We start from the raw sequence: 20,149 nt of genomic DNA, 5'->3' as shown, positions 1-20,149 counted from the left end.
AGGACATTCATCAAATCCACATACAACCGTGTTCACATTGTGCAACTAGCAGGGTTCATCTATAACAAATGTAGTACAATGGAATGGGAAAGTCGTTGCCCATAGCAACCAGATTGCTCCATTCACTTCAGGGCCCCTGAAAAATAAAAGCTTATTGGTTGCTATGGGCAACTACCCTTTTCCTTTGCACCGGTTTTGAGTAAAACTCCTTGTGGTTGTTTTAGAGTAAGTGTTGTGCCATTTTTTGTCGCAGTGAAACGTGGTATTTCATGTTACAGGTTTTTATGTTCTCAGTTTGAACACTACTTTGAGCATATATTATACTAGCAGGGTTATAACATCTGCCCACAATGACAGTCTGAACGCGACCTCCATATACTAGCTGCGCCACCATTATCTTTCTATCAGTATTCAGTACAGATTCAACCAGTCTGTAAGTAATCCCGCCTCTGATTGGGCAGCGCGCTTGCCAATCACTACAAGGGGGCGGGTTAGCTTTCCATTGGTGGTGGCGTCGGCTCTTATGACGTCATCCAGCGAGCGGCCCGGGAAAGGTCGTAGGTTCCCAGTGAGTGCGCCCCAGCTTGTTTCAGGTAATAAAGCTTTGTGGGCGGAGCTTGTTGTCACAGGAAGTGCGCGCCTTGCGCCTATAATTGCCGCAACCGATCACCGCTTGATGCAGTAATAATATTGGTGTGACGCCCTTTGACAAAGCTGGGTGGCAGTAGAGAGGTTCAGTGTAGGGTTTGCAGCATGGAAAGCATTCACAATATAAATGCACTTTAAAGGGATTCTGTCACCTCTCATAACACAAATTCGGATTTTAAACCAGTCATGCTCCACAGCTCCCAAAACGCCTTCCCTAAGAATCACTAACCGCCCACAGCGTCTCATCCCTCCCTGACGGCCGAGCGAAGTCTCGCGCAGACGCAGTACCCACTGAGGGCTGCGCCAGTGCGATTTGCTGGAGACTGAGGGCAGGAGCTTTATAGTAGTCACTGGGCATGCGCCGAGCCCAGTGACGTCCGATGCTCGCGTGAGACTTCGCTCGGCCGTCAGGGAGGGGGAGGAGAGGGATGAGACGCTGTGGGCGGTTAGTGATTCTGGAGGAAGGCGTTTTGGGCACTGTAAGAGGGGCGTTACTGGGCACACAAAGGGGAACATAACGCCCCTCTGGGCACCTTCAGGGTTAATTTGCATAATTATAAAAGTCATTTTTCTGCAAAACTACTGGACGGATTACAATATAGAACAGCACAGCCGATTCAAGGTAAGCTGTGGAGCATGACTGGTTTAAAATCCGAATTTGGGTTATGAGAGGTGACAGAATCCCTTTAAGGCCTCTTTCACACGGGCGTTGCGGGAAAATGTGCGGGTGTGTTGCGGGAACACCTGCGATTTTTTTCGCGCGAGTGCAAAACATTGTAATGTGTTTTGCACTCGCGTGAGAAAAATCACGCATGTTTGGTACCCAAACCCGAACTTCTTCACAGAAGTTCTGGTGTGGGTTAGGTGTTGTGTAGATGTTATTATTTTCCCTTATAACATGGTTATAAGGGAAAATAATAGCATTCTGAATACAGAATGCTTAGTAGGTGATCAATTGAGGGTTAAAAAAAAATAAAAAAAATTAACTCACCTTCTCCTCTTGTTCGCGTAGTTCCCGGTCTCTTCTTTACTTCTTTAATGATGAGCTGTGGGCTAAAGGACCTTTGGTGACGTCAGATCACATGCTCCAATCACATGGTCTATCACCGTGGTGATGGACCATGTGATTGGAGCATGTGATCTGACATCACCACAGGTCCTAGCCGGTAGTTCATCATTATAGAAGTAAAGAAGAGACCGGGAACTACGCGAACAAGAGGAGAAGGTGAGTTAATTTTTTTATATTTTTTTTAACCCTCAATTGATCACCTACTAAGCATTCTGTATTCAGAATGCTATTATTCTCCCTTATAACCATGTTATAAGGGGAAATAATACAGTGAATAGACTGTCACCTAGCAACCATGCGTGAAAATCGCACCGCATCCGCACTTGCTTGCGGATGCTTGCGATTTTCACGCAACCCCATTCACTTCTATGGGGCCTGCGTTGCGTGAAAAACGCTGAATATAGAGCATGCTGCGATTTTCACGCAACGCACAAGTGATGCGTGAAAATCACTGCTCATGTGAACAGCCCCATAGAAATGAATGGGTCCGGATTCAGCGCGGGTGCAATGCGTTCATCTCACGCTTCGCATCCGCGCGGAATACTCGCCCGTGTGAAAGGGGCCTAAGGCTTCATGCACACTTACCGTTGTGTGCTTTGCTGTCCGCAAACCGCGGATCCGGAAAACACAGACAGCCTTTAATATAACTGCCTATTCTTGTCCTCAAAGCGCGGACAAGAATAGGACAGGTTATATTATTTTTTTTGCAGACCACGGAATGGAGCAAAGGTCCGTGTGCTGTCCGCATCTTTTGCGGCCCCATTGAAGTGAATGGGTCCGCATCCGAGCCGCCAAAACTGTGGATCAAAACATCAGCCGTGTGCATGAGGCCTAAGGGGGAGATTTATCAAAACTGGTGTAAAGGAAAACTGACTTAGTTGCCCATAGCAACCAGTCAGATTCCATCTTTCATTTTCCAGAGCAATTCTGAAAGATGTAAGGTGGAATCTGATTGGTTGCTATGGGCAACTAAACTAGTTTTCCTTTAGAACAGTTGTGATATATCTCCCCTGTATTGAACAAGTGTCTTACAGTTCATGGCATAGAGATTTTGGAAATCTTAAAAGGCTTGCCAGGGGCTTAGAATAGGCGATCAGTGTTTTATTAGCACAATTATGGGATGTGGCAATATACCCTTAGTTATACCGTCACTATTTAGGTACACAGAGTGGGACACATTTACTAAGACTGTCTTTAATGCTGGACTTAGGGGGACATTTATCAAATTGGTGTCAAATAGAACTGGCTTAGTTGCCCATAGCAACCAATCAGATTCCACCTTTTTTTGTTTTTGACGGCTCCTTTGGAAAATGAAAGGAGGAATCTGGTTGCTATGGGCAACTAAGCCAGTTCTATCTTACACCAGTTTGATAAATGACCCCATTCGTTTCCCCTTGCGCTGCTGTTCTAATTTCTGATGAGCCGTGTGCCTCGTCATAAATTAGTTGCATCTATGGCAGTCCTTGCACTTGGTGAAAAAAGGACTCCCGCTCCTGGCTGGTGTTGTTTTTTGGCAAAATTTACACCCGATTCCAGGTTCAGATGTTCGCACATTTGTTCTTCCCCAGTCCCATCCAACTGCCGGACATGGTGTGAAACTGTCCATTCAACTAACTATTGTTGCACGAACAGCAAAGGGACTTGTGACTTGCAAGTCCCTTAATAAATGACCCCCAGTGACGTATTCGTAGGGGCCCCCACTGATCACTAGAACAGAGCCTGTGTTCCCCCATATGAATGGAGAGGTGGACATGCTGCTGCATTCAACTCTGTGTGGCTGCCGGAGATAGACCAGTATGAGGCCTGTTTCACACCAGCGCTTCTAGATCCGGCAGGGAGCAGCCTTCCAGATCTCTACTGCATTCCTGCATTGCCAGAAGCAACCGCGTTGCCGTCCAGCCCCCATTAACTATAATGGGGGCCAATTGGCAAATATGCCAATGCTCGACCGGACAAAAACCTGCAGGTTCGTGGCATATTTGCCAGGTTGTGTCTAGATCTCCACCGTTCCCCATTATAGTTAATTGGGCCGGCAAGTATCAGGTAGCGTCCGGCAATTCGGTATCCAGACACCCCCGGCAGGCTGCTCCATTCAAATGGGGGGACACAGGCCCTACTCTAGCAGTCGGACCCCTGCCAATCAGATACCCCCTTTAGGGGTAAAATGTGTTAAAAATAAAGATGAATAACCACTCACATATTCACCGCTGCCCTGTTCTAGAGCTGAGGGCCCCTGCAATTCCCTATAGAGGCTCAGTGGTTCTGCAAACAACTTATATGAAGGGGGGGGGGGGGGCTCGGGAGTCTCTTGCATGTAGGACCCCCACAGATCTGAGGTTGACTTATCCTAGGGATAGGTCATATTAAAGTCACGGAAAACCTATTTTTTTTAAAAATACCAAAGAGCAGGGAATGTAAGGGTGCTGCCACACTTCGTGGTGGTGATGCTTTTTGGATTCGGTAAAAAAGTATAAAAAAAATAAATAAAAAAAAGCGTTCGGTTTTTGTAAAAACGTATCTGTGCCTATGCTTTTTCCTGAGAGAAATGGGAACAAAAGCAAATTACATACGGCAAAACTGAATTACAATAGGGGTTGTGCAGCGGAGTAAGGCCTCATGCACAAAAACGTCACAGAGCTGGAGCGCCGAAATCTCGCGATGCACGAGCTAGCGCATGTGCAGTGTCGGCATCATGTTTATTCCCTGTGCTGGCATCAGCACAGGGAACGAACTACACATGCGCTAGCTCGCGCATCGCGAGATTTCGGCGCTCCAGCTCTGTGACGTCAGCCAGCAAGGAGGAGATTCGGAAGACGCGGGGTGGTGCTGGGCTCCTTTCCGCTGGACTCATCTCCGGACACAGGACTCATATCAGGTCATTTGCATATTGATCAAAACGGTTTTTTAACAACATAAAAGCGCAGAGAGCTGTGGGGACTGGGTATTGCAGATGTGCTAGCGGCCATCTAGCAGCCCATGTCCTCAGCTCTATGCACAAAATCCTGGTGACAGGTTTTCTTTAATTTTGCATATGATGTAGTCTGAAGCTGGAAAACAATTCCAAATGGGGTGGGATTGGGGGGAAAAAATGCAATTCCGCCACTGTTTTATGGGTTTTCTTTTTACCGTGTTCGCTATGTGGTAAAACTGACCTGTTCCCTTCATTCTCTGGGTCAGTACGATTACAATGATACCCCATTTATATAGTTTTCTTGTATTTTTTTTATACTGCAAAATAATAAAAACTTTGGGAATTTCTTTTTTCTTTTCATTCCCTTATACTGACCCCCATAACTATTTAATATTTAGGTCTGTAGAGCTGTGTGAGGGCTTCTTTTTTGTGGGACGATCTGTAGTTTTTATTGATACCATTAAGATATGTATGACTTTTTGATCACTTTTTATTTCACTCTTTTCACACTTTTTATTCACCTCCCTTGAATAAAAAGTGATCAAAAACGGCGAATAGGCCATTATTGTTTTTTCTTTGCCCGTTAAGCCATTCACTGTTTGGGATACATTTTAAAAAATATTTTAATAATGCAGGCATTGTCGGACGCAGCGATGCATATGATGTTTACTTTTTTGATTATTTTGTGTTAAGGGGATGATTTTGAATGTTTCCACCTGCAAGTGGACCCTAACATGCTATCGTTAGATTGCAATTTGTATAAAGTAATGGAATTTTAACCATTACAGAATACAAAGATCGGTATATGTAGTGTTGCCACCTGCGGGCCTGAATGAAAATAGGCCTAGAAGCCTAGTACAGATTCTTGTCTATTAATTCAATGGAACGCCTTCTACGATCTCAGCCAGTGGAAGGCGTTCCGGCCCAGAAAGCTTGTACTTCCGTTTTTTTTTTCTTTCTTTCAGATGCCGTGTTCAAGTAAAACTTGTCCCGCCAAAAACAAGCCCTCATGTGCATGGAAAAATAAAAACATTATGGGCCAGATTTATCATTACTCTGACAGCTCACTCCACTTTCACATATGGCTAAAGTCAGTTTTAGCCAAGTCAGATTTATGATCGGCCCTTTAAGACTGTAATAAATGTGGTTTGACGGTAGCAGTTTATCCGTCAGTAAGCAGCTTTACAAAAGTCGCACAGCTTTACGAAAAAGTCGCACGTCTTTACAAAAAAGTCGCATGTTCTATTAAAAAGTCTCATAAGATAAGCATGGTCCTCACTGGAGTGAAATTGCGCATTTTTTTGCGACTTTTTAAATAGTCGCAATTGTAAATCTGTCTAGAAATTTATTTACATAAGAAAACACGCCCACTTTCTGAAAACTGGCGAGCATAGTGCAGAGCAGTAAAAAGTCGCAAATTTATGCGCAGTTTAAGCGATTGCGCAAAAATTTGCAACTTTTTCACTCCATTATTCTGACTTGAGCTAATGATAAATCTGGCCCTATGTCTCTGGGAAAGCAAGGAGAGAGAAACAAAAATGGAAAATCAAAGGGTCCTGAAGGGGTTAAGTCTGCTGTGTGTTTTTCTTTGCTGGAAGAAAGCACGGAATTAGGGCTCATGCACACGGCCGATCCATGAATTGGGGACCGCAAGTCGGTCTGCAGACAGATCCATCCGCATCGCAAAAAAAATGAACATGTTTTTGCGGTGCGAAGGCACAGACAGAAACCCCACGGGATCTTTCCAGATTGCGGACCAATTCAAGTGATGTGGGGTGCACACTGCCAGTGTCTGCTGTTTGCGGGCCGCAATACGGGTACGGCCGAACAATGGTCGTGTACATGAGCCCTAAAGAGAGAAAACCATGTGCGTTATTTTAAGCATTTTTGCCGCATCCAAAACGTAGCACCGCTGTGGCGTATGTCAGCACCCTAGTAGAATCATACAAAACTATACTCACTTGCTTTGGCATCAGTATTCCCAATTGTTCTTTGTTGGCTGGACTGTAGCGATGATGTGCCATACCCATGTACTTGACCACTGCAGCCAGTTACTGGGCACAGGGGTGATGCTAGCTTGTACAGCATGTGCACGTGCTTTCTGCTATGGATTCCATTGAAAATACACGTCTGATGTCTATTTAAAGTCCTGTGTACATACCCTTATTGTTTGCTCTTAGATTGCACGTCACATACATGATTCTCCTTATAAACCACAGCGCTGCTTCTTTTGGATTGCTCCAGTGAATCTGACAGTCCACAGCCTTTCTTTATAAAATGCCTCCCTCTGCTGGTGATCGCTTTTTACGTTTATGTTCTGTAGGATTTGTGAATGTGCTGTGCACTAGAACAGTATGTGGAAATAAACAATGGCGGTGCACAGAAAACAGCTGGCATACATGCATTAGGCCGCTTTCACACCAGCGTTTTCACTGGATCGGGCAGGGTTCAGCAAAAACGCTTCCGTTACTGATAATACAACCATCTGCATCCGTTATGAATGGATCCGGTTGTATTATCTTTAACATACCCAAGACGGATTCCTCATCAACTCCAGGGAAAGTCAGTGGGGGACGGATCTGTTTTCTATTGTGTGAGATTGAGTCAGTGAAAACGGATCTGTCCCCATTGACTTGCATTGGGGTCATGACAGATCCATTTTTCTCCGCATCCCCAGGACGGAAAGCAGACTACAACATGTTGCGGTTTGCTCTCTGGTCTGGGAACGCAACTAAACGGAACAGAATGCATTTTGGAGCATTCCGTTCTGTTCAGTTCAGTTTTGTCCCCATTGATGATGAATGGGGACAAAACAGACACTTTTGTTTCCAGTATTAAGCCCCTATGACGGAACTCAATACCGGAAAACTTTAACACTAGTGTGAAAGTAGCCTACACTGTCCGTTTCAGGAAAAGTGTGGCAACAATGCATAAACGCATCAACGCTGTGGTCCAGATTTACTAATATGTCTGCACCAAAAATCTGTCTAAGGCCTCATGCACACGACCGTATTTTTTCACGGTCCGCAAAACGGGGTTCCGTTGGTCCGTGATCCGTTTTTTCGTCCGTGGGTCTTCCTTGATTTTTGGAGGATCCACGGACATGAAAAAACAGTCGTTTTGGTGTCCGCCTGGCTGTGCGGAGCCAAACGGATCCATCCTGAATTACAATGCAAGTCAACGGGGACGGATCCGTTTGACGTTGACACAATATGGTGCAATTTCAAACGGATCCGTCCCCCATTGACTTTCAATGTAAAGTCAGGAGTTAATATACCATAGGATCTGAGTTTTCTCCAATCCGATGGTATATTTTAACTTGAAGCGTCCCCATCACCATGGGAACGACTCTATGTTAGAATATACCATCGGATTTGAGTTAGATCGTGAAACTCAGATCCGACAGTATATTCTAACACAGAGGCGTTCCCATGGTGATGGGGACGCTTCAAGTTAGAATATACTGAGAACCTTGTACATGACTGCCCCCTGCTGCCTGGCAGCACCCGATCTCTTACAGGGGGCTGTGATCCGCACAATTAACCCCTCAGGTGCTGCACCTGAAGGGGTTAATTGTGCGTATCATAGCCCCCTATAAGAGATCAGGGGCTGCCAGGCAGCAGGGGGCAGATCCCCCTCCTTCCCCAGTTTTAATTTCATTGGTGGCCAGTGTGGCCCCCCCCCTCCCTCTATTGTATTATTTTCATTGGTGGCACAGTGTGCGGCCCCCCCTGCCCCCCTCCCTCTATTGTATTATTTTCATTGGTGGCACAGTGTGTGGCCCCCCCGCCCCCCCTCCCTCTATTGTATTATTTTCATTGGTGGCACAGTGTGCGCCCCCCCCCGGCCCCCCCTCTATTGTATTAATATCATTGGTGGCCAGTGTGCGGCCTCCCCTCTCCCCCGCCCCCCCCCCCCCCGATCATTGGTGGCAGCGGAGAGTTAGAAGCATCATACTTACCTGCGAGCTGTGATGTCTGTGACCGGTCGGGAGCTCCTCCTACTGGTAAGTGACAGGTCTGTGCGGCGCATTGCTTAATGATCTGTCACTTACCAGTAGGAGGAGCTCCCGGCCGCACACTGGCCACCAATGATATTAATACAATAGAGGGGGGGCCGGGGGAGGCCGCACACTGTGCCACCAATGAAAATAATACAATAGAGGGAGGGGGGGCGGGGGGGGGGCCGCACACTGTGCCACCAATGAAAATAATACAATAGAGGGAGGGGGGGCGGCACACTGTGCCACCAATGAAAATAATACAATAGAGGGAAGGGGGGCGGGGGGGCCGCACTGGCCACCAATGAAATTAAAACTGGGGAGGGAGGGGGGTCTGCTGCCTGGCAGCCCCTGATCTCTTATAGGGGGCTATGATATGCACAATTAACCCCTTCAGGTGCAGCACCTGCGGGGTTAATTGTGCGGATCACAGTCCCCTGTAAGAGATCGGGTGCTGCCAGGCAGCAGGGGGCAGTCATGTACACAGTTCTTTTAGTATATTCTAACCTGAAGCGTCCCTATCACTATGGGAACGCCTCTGTGTTAGAATATACTGTCGGATTTGAGTTTTCACAAAGTGAAAACTCAGCTCTGAAAAAGCTTTCATACAGACGGATCTTCGGATCCATCTGTATGAAAGTAACCTACGGCCACAGATCAAGGACGCGGATGCCAATCTTGTGTGCATCCGTGTTCTTTCACGGACCCATTGACTTGAATGGGTCCGTGAACCGTTGTCCGTCAAAAAAATAGGACAGGTCCTATTTTTTTGACAGACAGGAAACACGGATCACGGATGCGGCTGCAAAACGGTGCATTTTCCGATTTTTCCACGGACCCATTGAAAGTCAATGGGTCCGCGAAAAAAAACGGAAAACGGCACAACGGCCACGGATGCACACAACGGTCGTGTGCATGAGGCCTTAAGTGTTTTGCGGTCCGCAAATTGCGGATCCGCAAAACACTGATACCGGCCGTGTGCATTCAGCAATGGCCAGCGCTATATAGAGAATGCCTAAGCTTGTCTGCGGTTGCGGACAAGAATAGGACATGCTCTATCTTTTTGCGGGGCCACGGAACGGAACAACGGATGCGGACAACACACGGTGTGCTGTCTGCATCTTTTGCGGGCCCATTGAAATGAATGGGTCCGCACCCGTTCCGCAAATCGGATCCATTTATACGGTTGTGTGAATGCACCCATCTTTTGGGCCTGTGTCATAAACTGCAATAAATAGATGATTCGGGGATATTCACCATAACTCAAAGTACATAAACGAATAGAAACTTGTGTCCGATGGCAGGGAGCGGAGTAAGAATACCAGCATGCCTACAACGCTTTAGGGTCCATTCACACATCCGTGTGTGTTTTGCAGATCCGCAAAACACGGACACCGGCAATGTGCGTTCCGCATTTTGCGAACCGCACATCGCCGGCACTATAATAGAATATGCCTAATCTTGTCTGCAATTGCGGACAAGAATAGAACATGTTCTATTTTTTTCGGGAACGGAAATTAGGGTTTGCATCTCCGGTTCTGGGCTGCACATCGTGCGGCCCGATAGAAATGAATGGGTCCGCAATTCCTTTCCGCAAAATGCGGAACAGAATTGCGGACGTGTGAATGGACCCTTAAGGACATCATAGTTTGGGGAACTATGGTGATTATACCTGATTCATTTACACTCATTGACCAAAAAAAATATAACGCACCCAGATGGAAAAGTCCGATTGCAGCAAAACTCTGCAAACTTATGTCTCAGGCAGATATGTAAATTATTACAGGACTGTCTGATTAGAAACTGGGTTGTGCCACAAGGTGGCATAAAAGTGCTTCCCCCAGTGCCCTGTAAAAAGGCTCTCAGAGGCTACTTTTGGTTAGTGTACCTCTTGGTGACAGATCGTTGGCTGTTAGACATGCCTGAGCAAACAGGCTCCGGGCGGCCCAGACAGACCACCAGTAGAGGTGATGATCCGCTGACTACACGAGCAGCTCCCACAGTTTTGTTGTCTACCATCCAGACACTGGTGGCAGCTTCATTACACATCCCTGTCTCTGCCTGGACCATTTCCAGGGCTTAACAGAAGATAGTTTGTTGTGACTTTGTCACACTACATGTCCTGCCATTGACAGCCAGCCACCATGGCCATTTGCAGTGGTGTCATGAATGAGAAACCTGGACTGCTATGAACTGGAACTGTATTGTGTGTAGCGATGAATCCAGGTTCTGTTAGAGATCCAGTCATGGAGGTCTCATGGCGAGCGCTTCAATCCTGCCTTTGCTGTGGAACGACATGATCTGGGGAGCCAGTCACCTCTAGTAGTGATGCGAGAGGCACTCATAGCTCAGCTCATGTGTAGCCTCTCATGGCAGGGCGTCCAGCTGGCATTTTCAGCACCCACACACAGCAAGGGCTTTCCAGGAATATCTCTGCCAGATTACAACACTTCCTTGGCCTGCCTGGTCATTCGATTTATCATCAATCATGCATTTATGGAACCAACTGGGACACCAGCTCCAGCGATCTACAGGCCCAGCTGTAACATCTGTGGGCAAATGTGCCACAGGATACCCTACAAAGCATGTATGCCCCCATGCCCAACCATATCTCATTTTATATCCAGACTAGAACCTCCTTTCACAATAAAGTTCAAATCTCTTGCAGACCGTGAGCTGACCTGTGCGGAGGTACAAGTGGTTTGATGATGTCGGGATCAGAAGGAGGAGTGAGGGTCAACTCCGTACTGAGGGAGGAGCCGTTCAGATGGAGGCACCTAGGGACCGTTACTGATGGGACCGCCCATTGGACTGGTTTTTAAGTCATTTGCATATAAATGAAAAGACATTTTACAGGGCCTCAGGATATCAAAAATGGATAATAAAGGTATGTTTGGTATACTGTATGTCAACTGCACCAGGAACGGTTAATATGTCAATCTGCGATGACAGGCTCCCTTTAATCACCTACATATATCATTATTACATTCACATAACGTTTCATTTGATTCCAACTCCTCCTTGGTGCATTTTTTATTTCATTGGCGATGAGTGTATTTCTAGCTGTTTATTAACTAGAAGCATTTATACATTGCTTACATGCTTTTACTTGAACTGAGACCTCTGAGCATGGTGTAACATGTAAACGCTTGGTCTATATATTACTATTGTACATGCCATACACCACATTATGGGGTAGTCCAAGTTGTCTTTTCTTAAACAGCAGGGACACTGATAATTAAAAAAAATATTATACTTATAGGAGTGTTTCCATCTGGGATATTGTTCCCACCACTAACCTCTCCAGGACAGGGTTCCCGAAGTATGGGAGAGCACATCACGCATGGATGACTTGCTCTCCATTCACTGCTATGGGACTTCCAAAAATAGTGGAGTGAATGCACAAGCGTGACCACCTCCTCATTCATCACTATGGGATTTCTGGAAATAGATGAGCCTGTGCTCGGCTACCTTTGGAACTCCCATATTGGTGAACGGAGGGTGGCCACACATGTGCAACTGCTCCCCATTCACTTCAGGGGCCCTGCTCTGGAGATAGGTGCGGGTCCCACCTCTGGGACCTGCTCCTATATGACATTGAATATCCTACCAATATGCCATCAGTGTCCCAGATAAGAATACCTCTTTAACATCCTGAGCCCCCTCTGTTCCAGCATTAGCACTCCGTCCTTCCCTGGGCTTTGATGTTCTGATTGCAGTGGGGACATATTACCCATTTACTGCACGTGTCTGTTAAACCCAGTCATTGGTCTAAAAGTCCTTCTGTCATATACTTCTGGAGCCAGTGATTGGCTGCAACAGTCTTGTGTGGCATACAGCATGTCACTGCTGCAACCACATTACTTTATGCCTGTAGCAGCAGAGAGGATAAGATGGCAGCCGAGGAGCAGAGGGGGCTCTGGACAGTAAGGACTCATGCACACGACCATAAGTGTTTTACGGTTTCCAAACCGTGGATCCGCAAAACACAGATACCGACCGTGTGTGTCACACACTTTCCCCTTCCGCACGTCCTGTACTACTGTAAAAAAAAGCCCTTTCTTGTCCACAATACAGACAAGAATTGGACAGGTTCTTTTTGTGGAGCCATGGATTGGACATATGGATGTAAACAGCACACGGTGTGCTGCCCGCATCTTTTGCGGCTCCATGGAAATGAATGGGTCCACATCCGATCCGCCAAAAATGCACATCAGATATATACAAAAATATGGTTGTGTGCATGAGGCTAAGTGTATATATTCTTTTTATTATACCTGTTACAGTTATTACAACACTTTAAGTGTTTTAGACACTTTTTGCTCCTTACTTGCAAGGGGGTGTAGCCTAGAGGGAAAGGGACATGGCCTGAGATGCGCCAGTGTGTGCCAAAGTATTGGTGCAAAGTAAGATGGTGGCAAAGTTTGACAAGTTTGTATAACCATGCACCAAATTTATCATCCAGCATGAGCCACTTTGATAAATTTGGTGCATTTTTAGACTGTCCTGTCGCCCTAAATATTTGAAAGGATTAGTAAATCTGTCCCATATCTTAAAAAAATTAAATAAAAAATAAGGTAAAAAGACTTTTGAACATGCAAAAATAACAAAACAAAGCAGTAGTCACAGGCCAGTGATTGGCAGCAGTGGCATGTCATTGCTACTGTGATTAAGGCTCCATGCACACAATCGTCTGTGTTTTGCAGTCCGCAAACTGCAGGTCTGCAAAACACAGCTACCGGCCATTTGCATGCCGCCATTTGCATGCCGCCATTTTTTCCACCTCCTGTAGAAATGTCCTATTTTTGTCTGCAAATTGGACAAGAATAAGACATGTTCTATTTTAATTTTTTTTGCTGGGCCGCGGAACGGACATATGGATGCGGACAGTACACAGTGTGCTGTCCTTATCTTTTGTGACCCCATTGAAATGAATGAAAATATGGTCACGGGTCCTTAAAGGGGTATTCCCATCTCAGACAATGGGGGAATATGGCTAGGATATGACCCCATTGTCTGATAAGTGTGGGTCCCACTGCTGGGACCCGCACCTACACCGAGAACGGAGGCTCGAAAGTTGTGAAGGGCGCACATACATTTCTATGGGGCTGCCAAAAATAGCTGGGCGCTGGCTCGGCTATTTCTGTTGGCCCCATAGAAATGAATGGGAGCGGTGACCTCGCAATTGCGGTGCGCTCCCATTCAGTATTATGGGGAGAGCGCTTGGTGGTGGCCGGACCCAATGAAACCCAGAGTCCTCCGGCCACCACCTTCTCCACTCTGTTCTTGGTGTAGGTGTTGGACCCGCACTTATCAGACAATGGGGGCATATCCTACCAATATTCCCCCATTGTCTCAGATGTGAATACCCCTTTAAGCAGACAGTATTGGCGTATATCTAATAATAAATGACCCCCTATGTGCAGTTTATGAATACTGGTCCAGTTGGGTATTACCAGTAGGTGGTGTGTCTCTGCACAGTCTGAGGCCTCCTGCACACTACCGTTTTTTCCCCCCGTTTACTGGCCGTTTTTTGTGTTCCGTATACGGTCCGTATACGGAACCATTCATTTCAATGGTTCCGCAAAAAAAACGGAATGTACTCCGTATGCATTACGTTTCCGTATTTCTGTTTTTCTGTTCCATTTAGGGTGCATTCAAACGTCAGTATTTTTACCTTTCCAGATAAACGTTCCTTTTTTTTGCGGATCCGAAAATCTGGATGACATGAGGATGCTTTTAGCATGTCTCCCGCATTTTTGACGGATCTATTGACTAGAATGGGATGACGGAACGCAAAATCGGACAAATAGTAGGACAGGGTATATTTTTTTCCAGGATGCGAATAACGGAACCCACGGAACGGAATCACGGAATCGGAGAGCACCATGAGTGCTGTCCGAATATTTGCGGATTCCATTGAAAATGAATGGATCCGCATAACGTTCCGTTTTTAATCGGAACGGATGCGGAACACCAAAACGGACGTGTGAATGGACCCTAAAAGATAGAACATGTCCTATTATTGCCCGCAAATCACGTTCCGTGGCTCCATCCAAGTCAATGGGTCAGCAAAAAAATGGAACACATACGGAAATGAATCCGTTTGTCTTCCGTTTCCGTTCCGTTTTTTGCGGAACCATCTATTGAAAATGTTATGCCCAGCCCAATTTTATCTATGTAATTACTGTATACTGTATATGCCATACGGAAAAACGGAACAGAAACGGAAACAAAAAACGGAACAACGGATCCGTGAAAAATGGACCGCAAAACACTGAAAAAGCCATACGGTCATGTGCAGGAGGCCTGAGGCCTCTTTTGCACAGTCGGGCCTCGTTCACATTTCAGTTTTTCACTCGTGTGCTATCCACATTTTCCACGGACAGCACACGTACCCATTGATTTTAATGTGTTTGTTCCCATATCAGTATTTTTTTTTTTACTGACCATAGGTCAGTGAAAAAATCGCAGAGTCATGCATTACTTTGTTCCATGAGGCGGACCAAAGACACCCATTATAAACTATGGTTCAATGAAAAAACACGGGCACAACACAGATGGCACCCGTGCTGCATCCATGTTTAGTCCATTTTTCCCTGACCACTATTAGGAGATGGTCTGGAAATTAACTTTCAGCTGAGCAGTGTCTGTGGAATATGGATCACACTTGGAGGGCAAAAAACACACGTTTTCACGGATGAAACATGTACTTATTTTTTCACGGACATGGAAATGTAAACAAGGCCTCATTATTTGGTGAGTGTTTGATCAGTGATTTCTAGCAGTGATTGTGAGCCAAAACCTGGAGTAGAGACTACACAGAGATAGGGTGGCTTTTTTGTTTACATTTTCCACTGCTAGGCGGAGGCTTCCACCCAGCAGTGTTCCCGTTGACGTAACTGACACTAATAAATGGTCTTTAGCGCTGCCCTAGCCGTTTTACAGGCTAGAGCAGCGCTACAGCCCGCCAATCAGTACCGGTGACATCACTGGGCCCACTGCTAGGCGGACGCCAACGCCTAGCAGTGAAAAATGTAAACAAAAAAGCCGTTACCCTACACTATACAGGGCAAGAGAGAGCATCGGAGCATGAAATGCTCATATCGGAGGGCCTGCCTGGGTGAAAACGGGGATATGTCCGGGTTCAGCTCATGAAATGTCTGATGCTCATGTCAGTGGGCCTGCCTGGGTAAAAACGGGGATATGTCCGGGTTCGGCCGAATGCACACGGCCGTGTTCCGCGGCTGAGAGCGGTCCATGGTATGCTGGGCTGGATTCCTGTTCAGAGCAGGAGCGCACGGCTTCATTGGTTGCTATGACGCCGTGCGCTTCATGTCGCCGCTGCTGTACAGTAATACACTCGTATAGTGTATTACTGTAGTGCAGCGGCGGCATTAAGTGCACAGCGTCATAGCAACCAATGAAGCCGTGCGCTCCTGCTCTGAACAGGAATCCAGCCCAGCATACCATGGACCGCTCTCAGCCGCGGAACACGGCCGTGTGCATTCGGCCTTCAGCTCATGAAATGCTCTGATGCTCATGTCAGAGGGGCTGAGTGGGGGAAGATGGAGATATGTTCGGGTTCAGCTCTGAACCCGAACAACCTCTTTAAAACCTGGGTTCACATGACTGCTATTTTTTTTTTCCGCTTTTCTGTATCGTTACAGGAACAGAACAACAGAAAAAACTAAAGTGGCGGATAGGGCACATAACTGACACGAAATGAGCTTTAACACTCCTTTGACTATAACAAAGTTCATATGGAATCTTCCCTGAATGGAGCCTCCAAGGCAGATGTGAATTCACCCCAGACTGGCAGCACTAATTGGGCATTGTCATACTGTGCAGGGATGACCCCAACTGGTAACACCAAGTTGAAACTTTGTTAATAAACTTCTAGCAGGAATAATAGAGGAATGGCACAACATACAGCCATAAGAATAGATGCTCCAGAATTGTCATTTCATGTGAAATACACATTTACTAAAACAGAGCGGTCAGGAGAGGTGACAGGTCTGCTTTAATAATGCAACTCAGATGTAACTTAAAGGGGTTGTGTGGAATCCTAAAAAATGTCATAGTTGCAGGGGGAAGCACAGGGAAAGGGAAAAATGTGTACCTGGATAATCCCTTTAAGTGTAACTGTATGGGAATTAAAGGGAACCCGTTAGCATCAAAATATCCCCTAAACTGTCCGCAGTACATCAGCTATGTCATCTGGTTTCTAATGATGTGTTTGTCTAAGTCGCCCGATGGCCATAATTGCTGTAGAACACGTTTTATTCTGTCTGAGGTTTTCACACTTGAGGCATGAGAAATCAATTCCTGGCACCAGCACAACGTGACATCTTTCACTATTTCTGAATTATCACAAGATGGTTTACTGTGCTGCTATAGGGTGCAGCTGCAAATATTGGTTAGGGACTGCTGTAAATAGCAGTATTGTACCGTATGCGGTTTCTCCATGGATGGCTACAGTTTGCAGTGCATTTTCTGTCCACATGGCTTGTAGCACCGGACTTCACCTTTGTTAAAGGGAACCTGTCAGTGGGATTTTGTGTATAGAGCTGAGGACATGGGTTGCTAGATGGCCGCTAGCACATCCGCAATACCCAGTCCCCATAGCTCTGTGTGCTTTTATTGTGTAAAAAAACGATTTTATACATATGCAAATTAACCTGAGATGAGTCCAGCGTGAAGGAGCCCAGCACCGCCCCGCATCCTCAGAATCTCCTCCTTGCTCCCCGACGTCAGAAAAAGAGAGCGCCGTAATCTTGCGATGCGCGAGCTAGCGCATGCGCAGTGTTGTTATAGTGTTCGTTCCCTGTGCTGGCATTAGCCTCAGGGAACGAACTGCGCATACGGCGATCTAGCAACCCATGTCCTCAGCTCTATACACAAAATCCCGGTGACAAGTTCTCTTTAAATCCTCCCGTATATATTGGAGAATTTTGTTTACAGCAAGGGTATCCATACATGTAGCGTTAGTTGTGGCACACTACCGCTATATGTAATGACACCCTTACTGTAAAAGCATTTCTCCAATACACACGGGAGGATTTAACAAAGGCAACAACTTCTCCGGGCATAACAACATGGAGTGAGTACAACCTGGATAAAGATCTGATGAAGAGAAACCTACATGGTTTGTAGCACTTGAATCGTTGAGTGACGGTATTTTTTATTTATTTTGTTTCTGCCTACCTTAGGAATGTTAGACTCGGCGGGTATTAAGGAGCTGACCTTCAGAGCTTTACAAGTGGAGAGTCTGTTAAGTGACAGAATGTATGAAGACATTGCATACCACTTCTCTTACTTTGAAGAAGCAAAAGTCAACTGGGAAAACCTACAGCAGACTGATGCCGTCAGAGTTGTGTACCGAGTACTTAAAAGCTGTCCACCAGGGGCACTGAAAAAGAAAGCCAAGTGCTTGCTCTCTAAATGGAAACTCTTGTACAAAGACAGCTGTCAGGAGAGCTTTACAGGGGAACAAGAAATGGCTGAGAGTACAACTCAAGACCTGACAGATCTGGAGAGTCCAAGCAGTCATACCTCGACTAAAACCCAAAAAGTAGAACAAAATCAGCGGTCGGGCTTACAAGTGACAAGTGTCAACCAGCTCAGTGCAGGGAAGCAAGATCAACAGCAAATGAGCATTGAGGACCTGAGAATGAAATGCAGAGAACTTCTGTACCAGGCTTTAGCTGATCCTTCACAGTGCCAAGAAAAAGTCCAAGAGTATGGAAATGAGCTTGAAGAAAGCATCCACACTCTCTATAATGGAAATGAAAAGAAGTATAGAAGCTGCATACGTAGTAAAATCTCCAATCTGAAAAATCCTAAAAACGTGCACTTGAAAAAGCTCATTTATTCTGGAACACTCTGCCCCAAGACATTTGCAGGAATGAGCGCTATGGAGATGGCAAGTGAGGAGCTCCGAGACCTCAGAGCTAGCTATACTCAGGCTGGTGTCCAGGAGCATCAGCTTCCGCAGCGCCCTGATGGACTCCAGACTAGTCAAATTAAATGCAGGAAATGTGAAAGGTTTAATTGTACAATAACCATGATTTCCCGAGGGACGCTGTTTCTACCCGGCTGGGTCCGTTCTGGGAACCCTGATGAAGAGATGATGACATTTGCTATCTGTAATGAGTGTGGAGAACAGTGGTATCATAGCGGATGGATATGTCTGTGACATTAGTATGGGTTCCGTCAGTGTGATTACTGCTGGCGGTTTACTTTTTCATGTGTTCTGATATTCTCCTAACATGCTGCTGGTTGCCGTATTGAAATAATAGGCGCACTAAACCCTATTTATCACAATTTGTTGTGTAGGCTAATACAATGTATAGCTCCCTGTACAAGGACTGTGGTGTACTGCAGGGGTTGGAAACCCCACCGCCGTAAGGCCTTTCTCCAAAGGACCCCGAGTAGATCAGGCATTCATTTATAACGTTAAAAGCTGGCTCTATGCCTCCTCATTCACCCTGATAACCTGCAGATCACTATAGGCCAGTGGCCTACAAGAGGGCAGGTCTCCAGCATAGACAGGCACAATGGCGTCAGTATACGTCTGAGCCTGATACCCTGCACAGCTGTGCGTGATATGGGAAAGGGTTAGGTAGGTACTTTTACATTTTTATGGTGCTCTGCTTGGGGGGGGGGGAGTATTATATTTAGTGGCACTTTAGGGATGCATGCAGGCATTTCTAAAGGGAATCTGTCCCTATAAACTGTTTTGCATAGCTGTGGTTCACCTGTTTTTCTTTTGTCGATCTGAGGCTCTGTTCCTGAGTTATGACACTTTTTCTTAATATGCAAATTAGGCCTTTGGTGCAATGAGGATGTCACCCTTGCTCTTGTTGCTCCCAAGCCCTACTCCTTTTTGTGGTCAGCCCAGTGGCGTAGCATGGCTTGCCAGCACTCGGGGTAAGCCATGTATTGCGCCCCCCCAACCTGTGGACACGCCCCTTTTTTATCGATAATGTAGTAGATGTCACCTGCAGTGATAACACATAACACAGTGATAACTCTCTCAGTACAGATAATGTAGTAGATGTCATCTGCAGTCCTATGTAACACTATAGATAACAGTGATAACTCTCTCAGTACAGATAATGTAGTAGATGTCACCTGCAGTCCTATGTAACACTATAGATAACAGTGATAACTCTCTCAGTACAGATAATGTAGTAGATGTCACCTGCAGTCCTATCTAACACCACAGATAATACAGTGATAACTCTCTGAGTACAGATAATGCAATAGATGTCACCTGCAGTTCTATGTAACACTACAGATAACACAGTGATAACTCTCTGAGTACAGATAATGTAGTAAATGTCACCTGCAGTCCTATGTAACACTACAGATAACACAGTGATAACTCTCTGAGTACAGATAATGTAGTAGATATCACCTGCAGTCCTATGTAACACTACAGATAATACAGTGATAACTCTCTGAGTACAGATAATGCAATAGATGTCACCTGCAGTCCTATGTAACACTACAGATA

General features: G+C 46.0%; 1 protein-coding gene across 1 annotated transcript; it reads left to right on the top strand.

Annotated features, from left to right (window-relative positions):
- Nucleotides 1-522: 522 nt before the first annotated feature.
- On the top strand, nucleotides 523-19,388 carry TCEANC (transcription elongation factor A N-terminal and central domain containing). Its single transcript, XM_040421957.1, has 2 exons — nucleotides 523-593; nucleotides 17,841-19,388. Exons 1-2 carry the CDS (start codon nucleotides 524-526, stop codon nucleotides 18,824-18,826), a joined length of 1,056 nt encoding a protein of 351 aa, XP_040277891.1. The 5' UTR covers nucleotide 523; the 3' UTR covers nucleotides 18,827-19,388.
- The last annotated feature ends 761 nt before the right edge of the window (nucleotides 19,389-20,149 follow it).

The sequence above is a fragment of the Bufo bufo genome, chromosome 3 (assembly GCF_905171765.1).
Source record: "Bufo bufo chromosome 3, aBufBuf1.1, whole genome shotgun sequence".
NCBI lineage: Eukaryota > Metazoa > Chordata > Amphibia > Anura > Bufonidae > Bufo > Bufo bufo.
The sequence above is the reverse complement of the archived record's forward strand: the minus strand, read 5'-3'. Positions and strand labels throughout refer to the sequence as shown.

What these genes read in the sequence shown, in the direction of transcription:
- TCEANC (XM_040421957.1), top strand. Translation starts at nt 524, where the DNA reads ATGACGTCATCCAGCGAGCGGCCCGGGAAAGGTCGTAGGTTCCCAGTG. An exon ending in TGCGCCCCAGCTTGTTTCAG is followed by an intron (nt 594 to 17,840) that starts GTAATAAAGCTT and finishes TGCCTACCTTAG; the next exon opens with GAATGTTAGACTCGGCGGGT.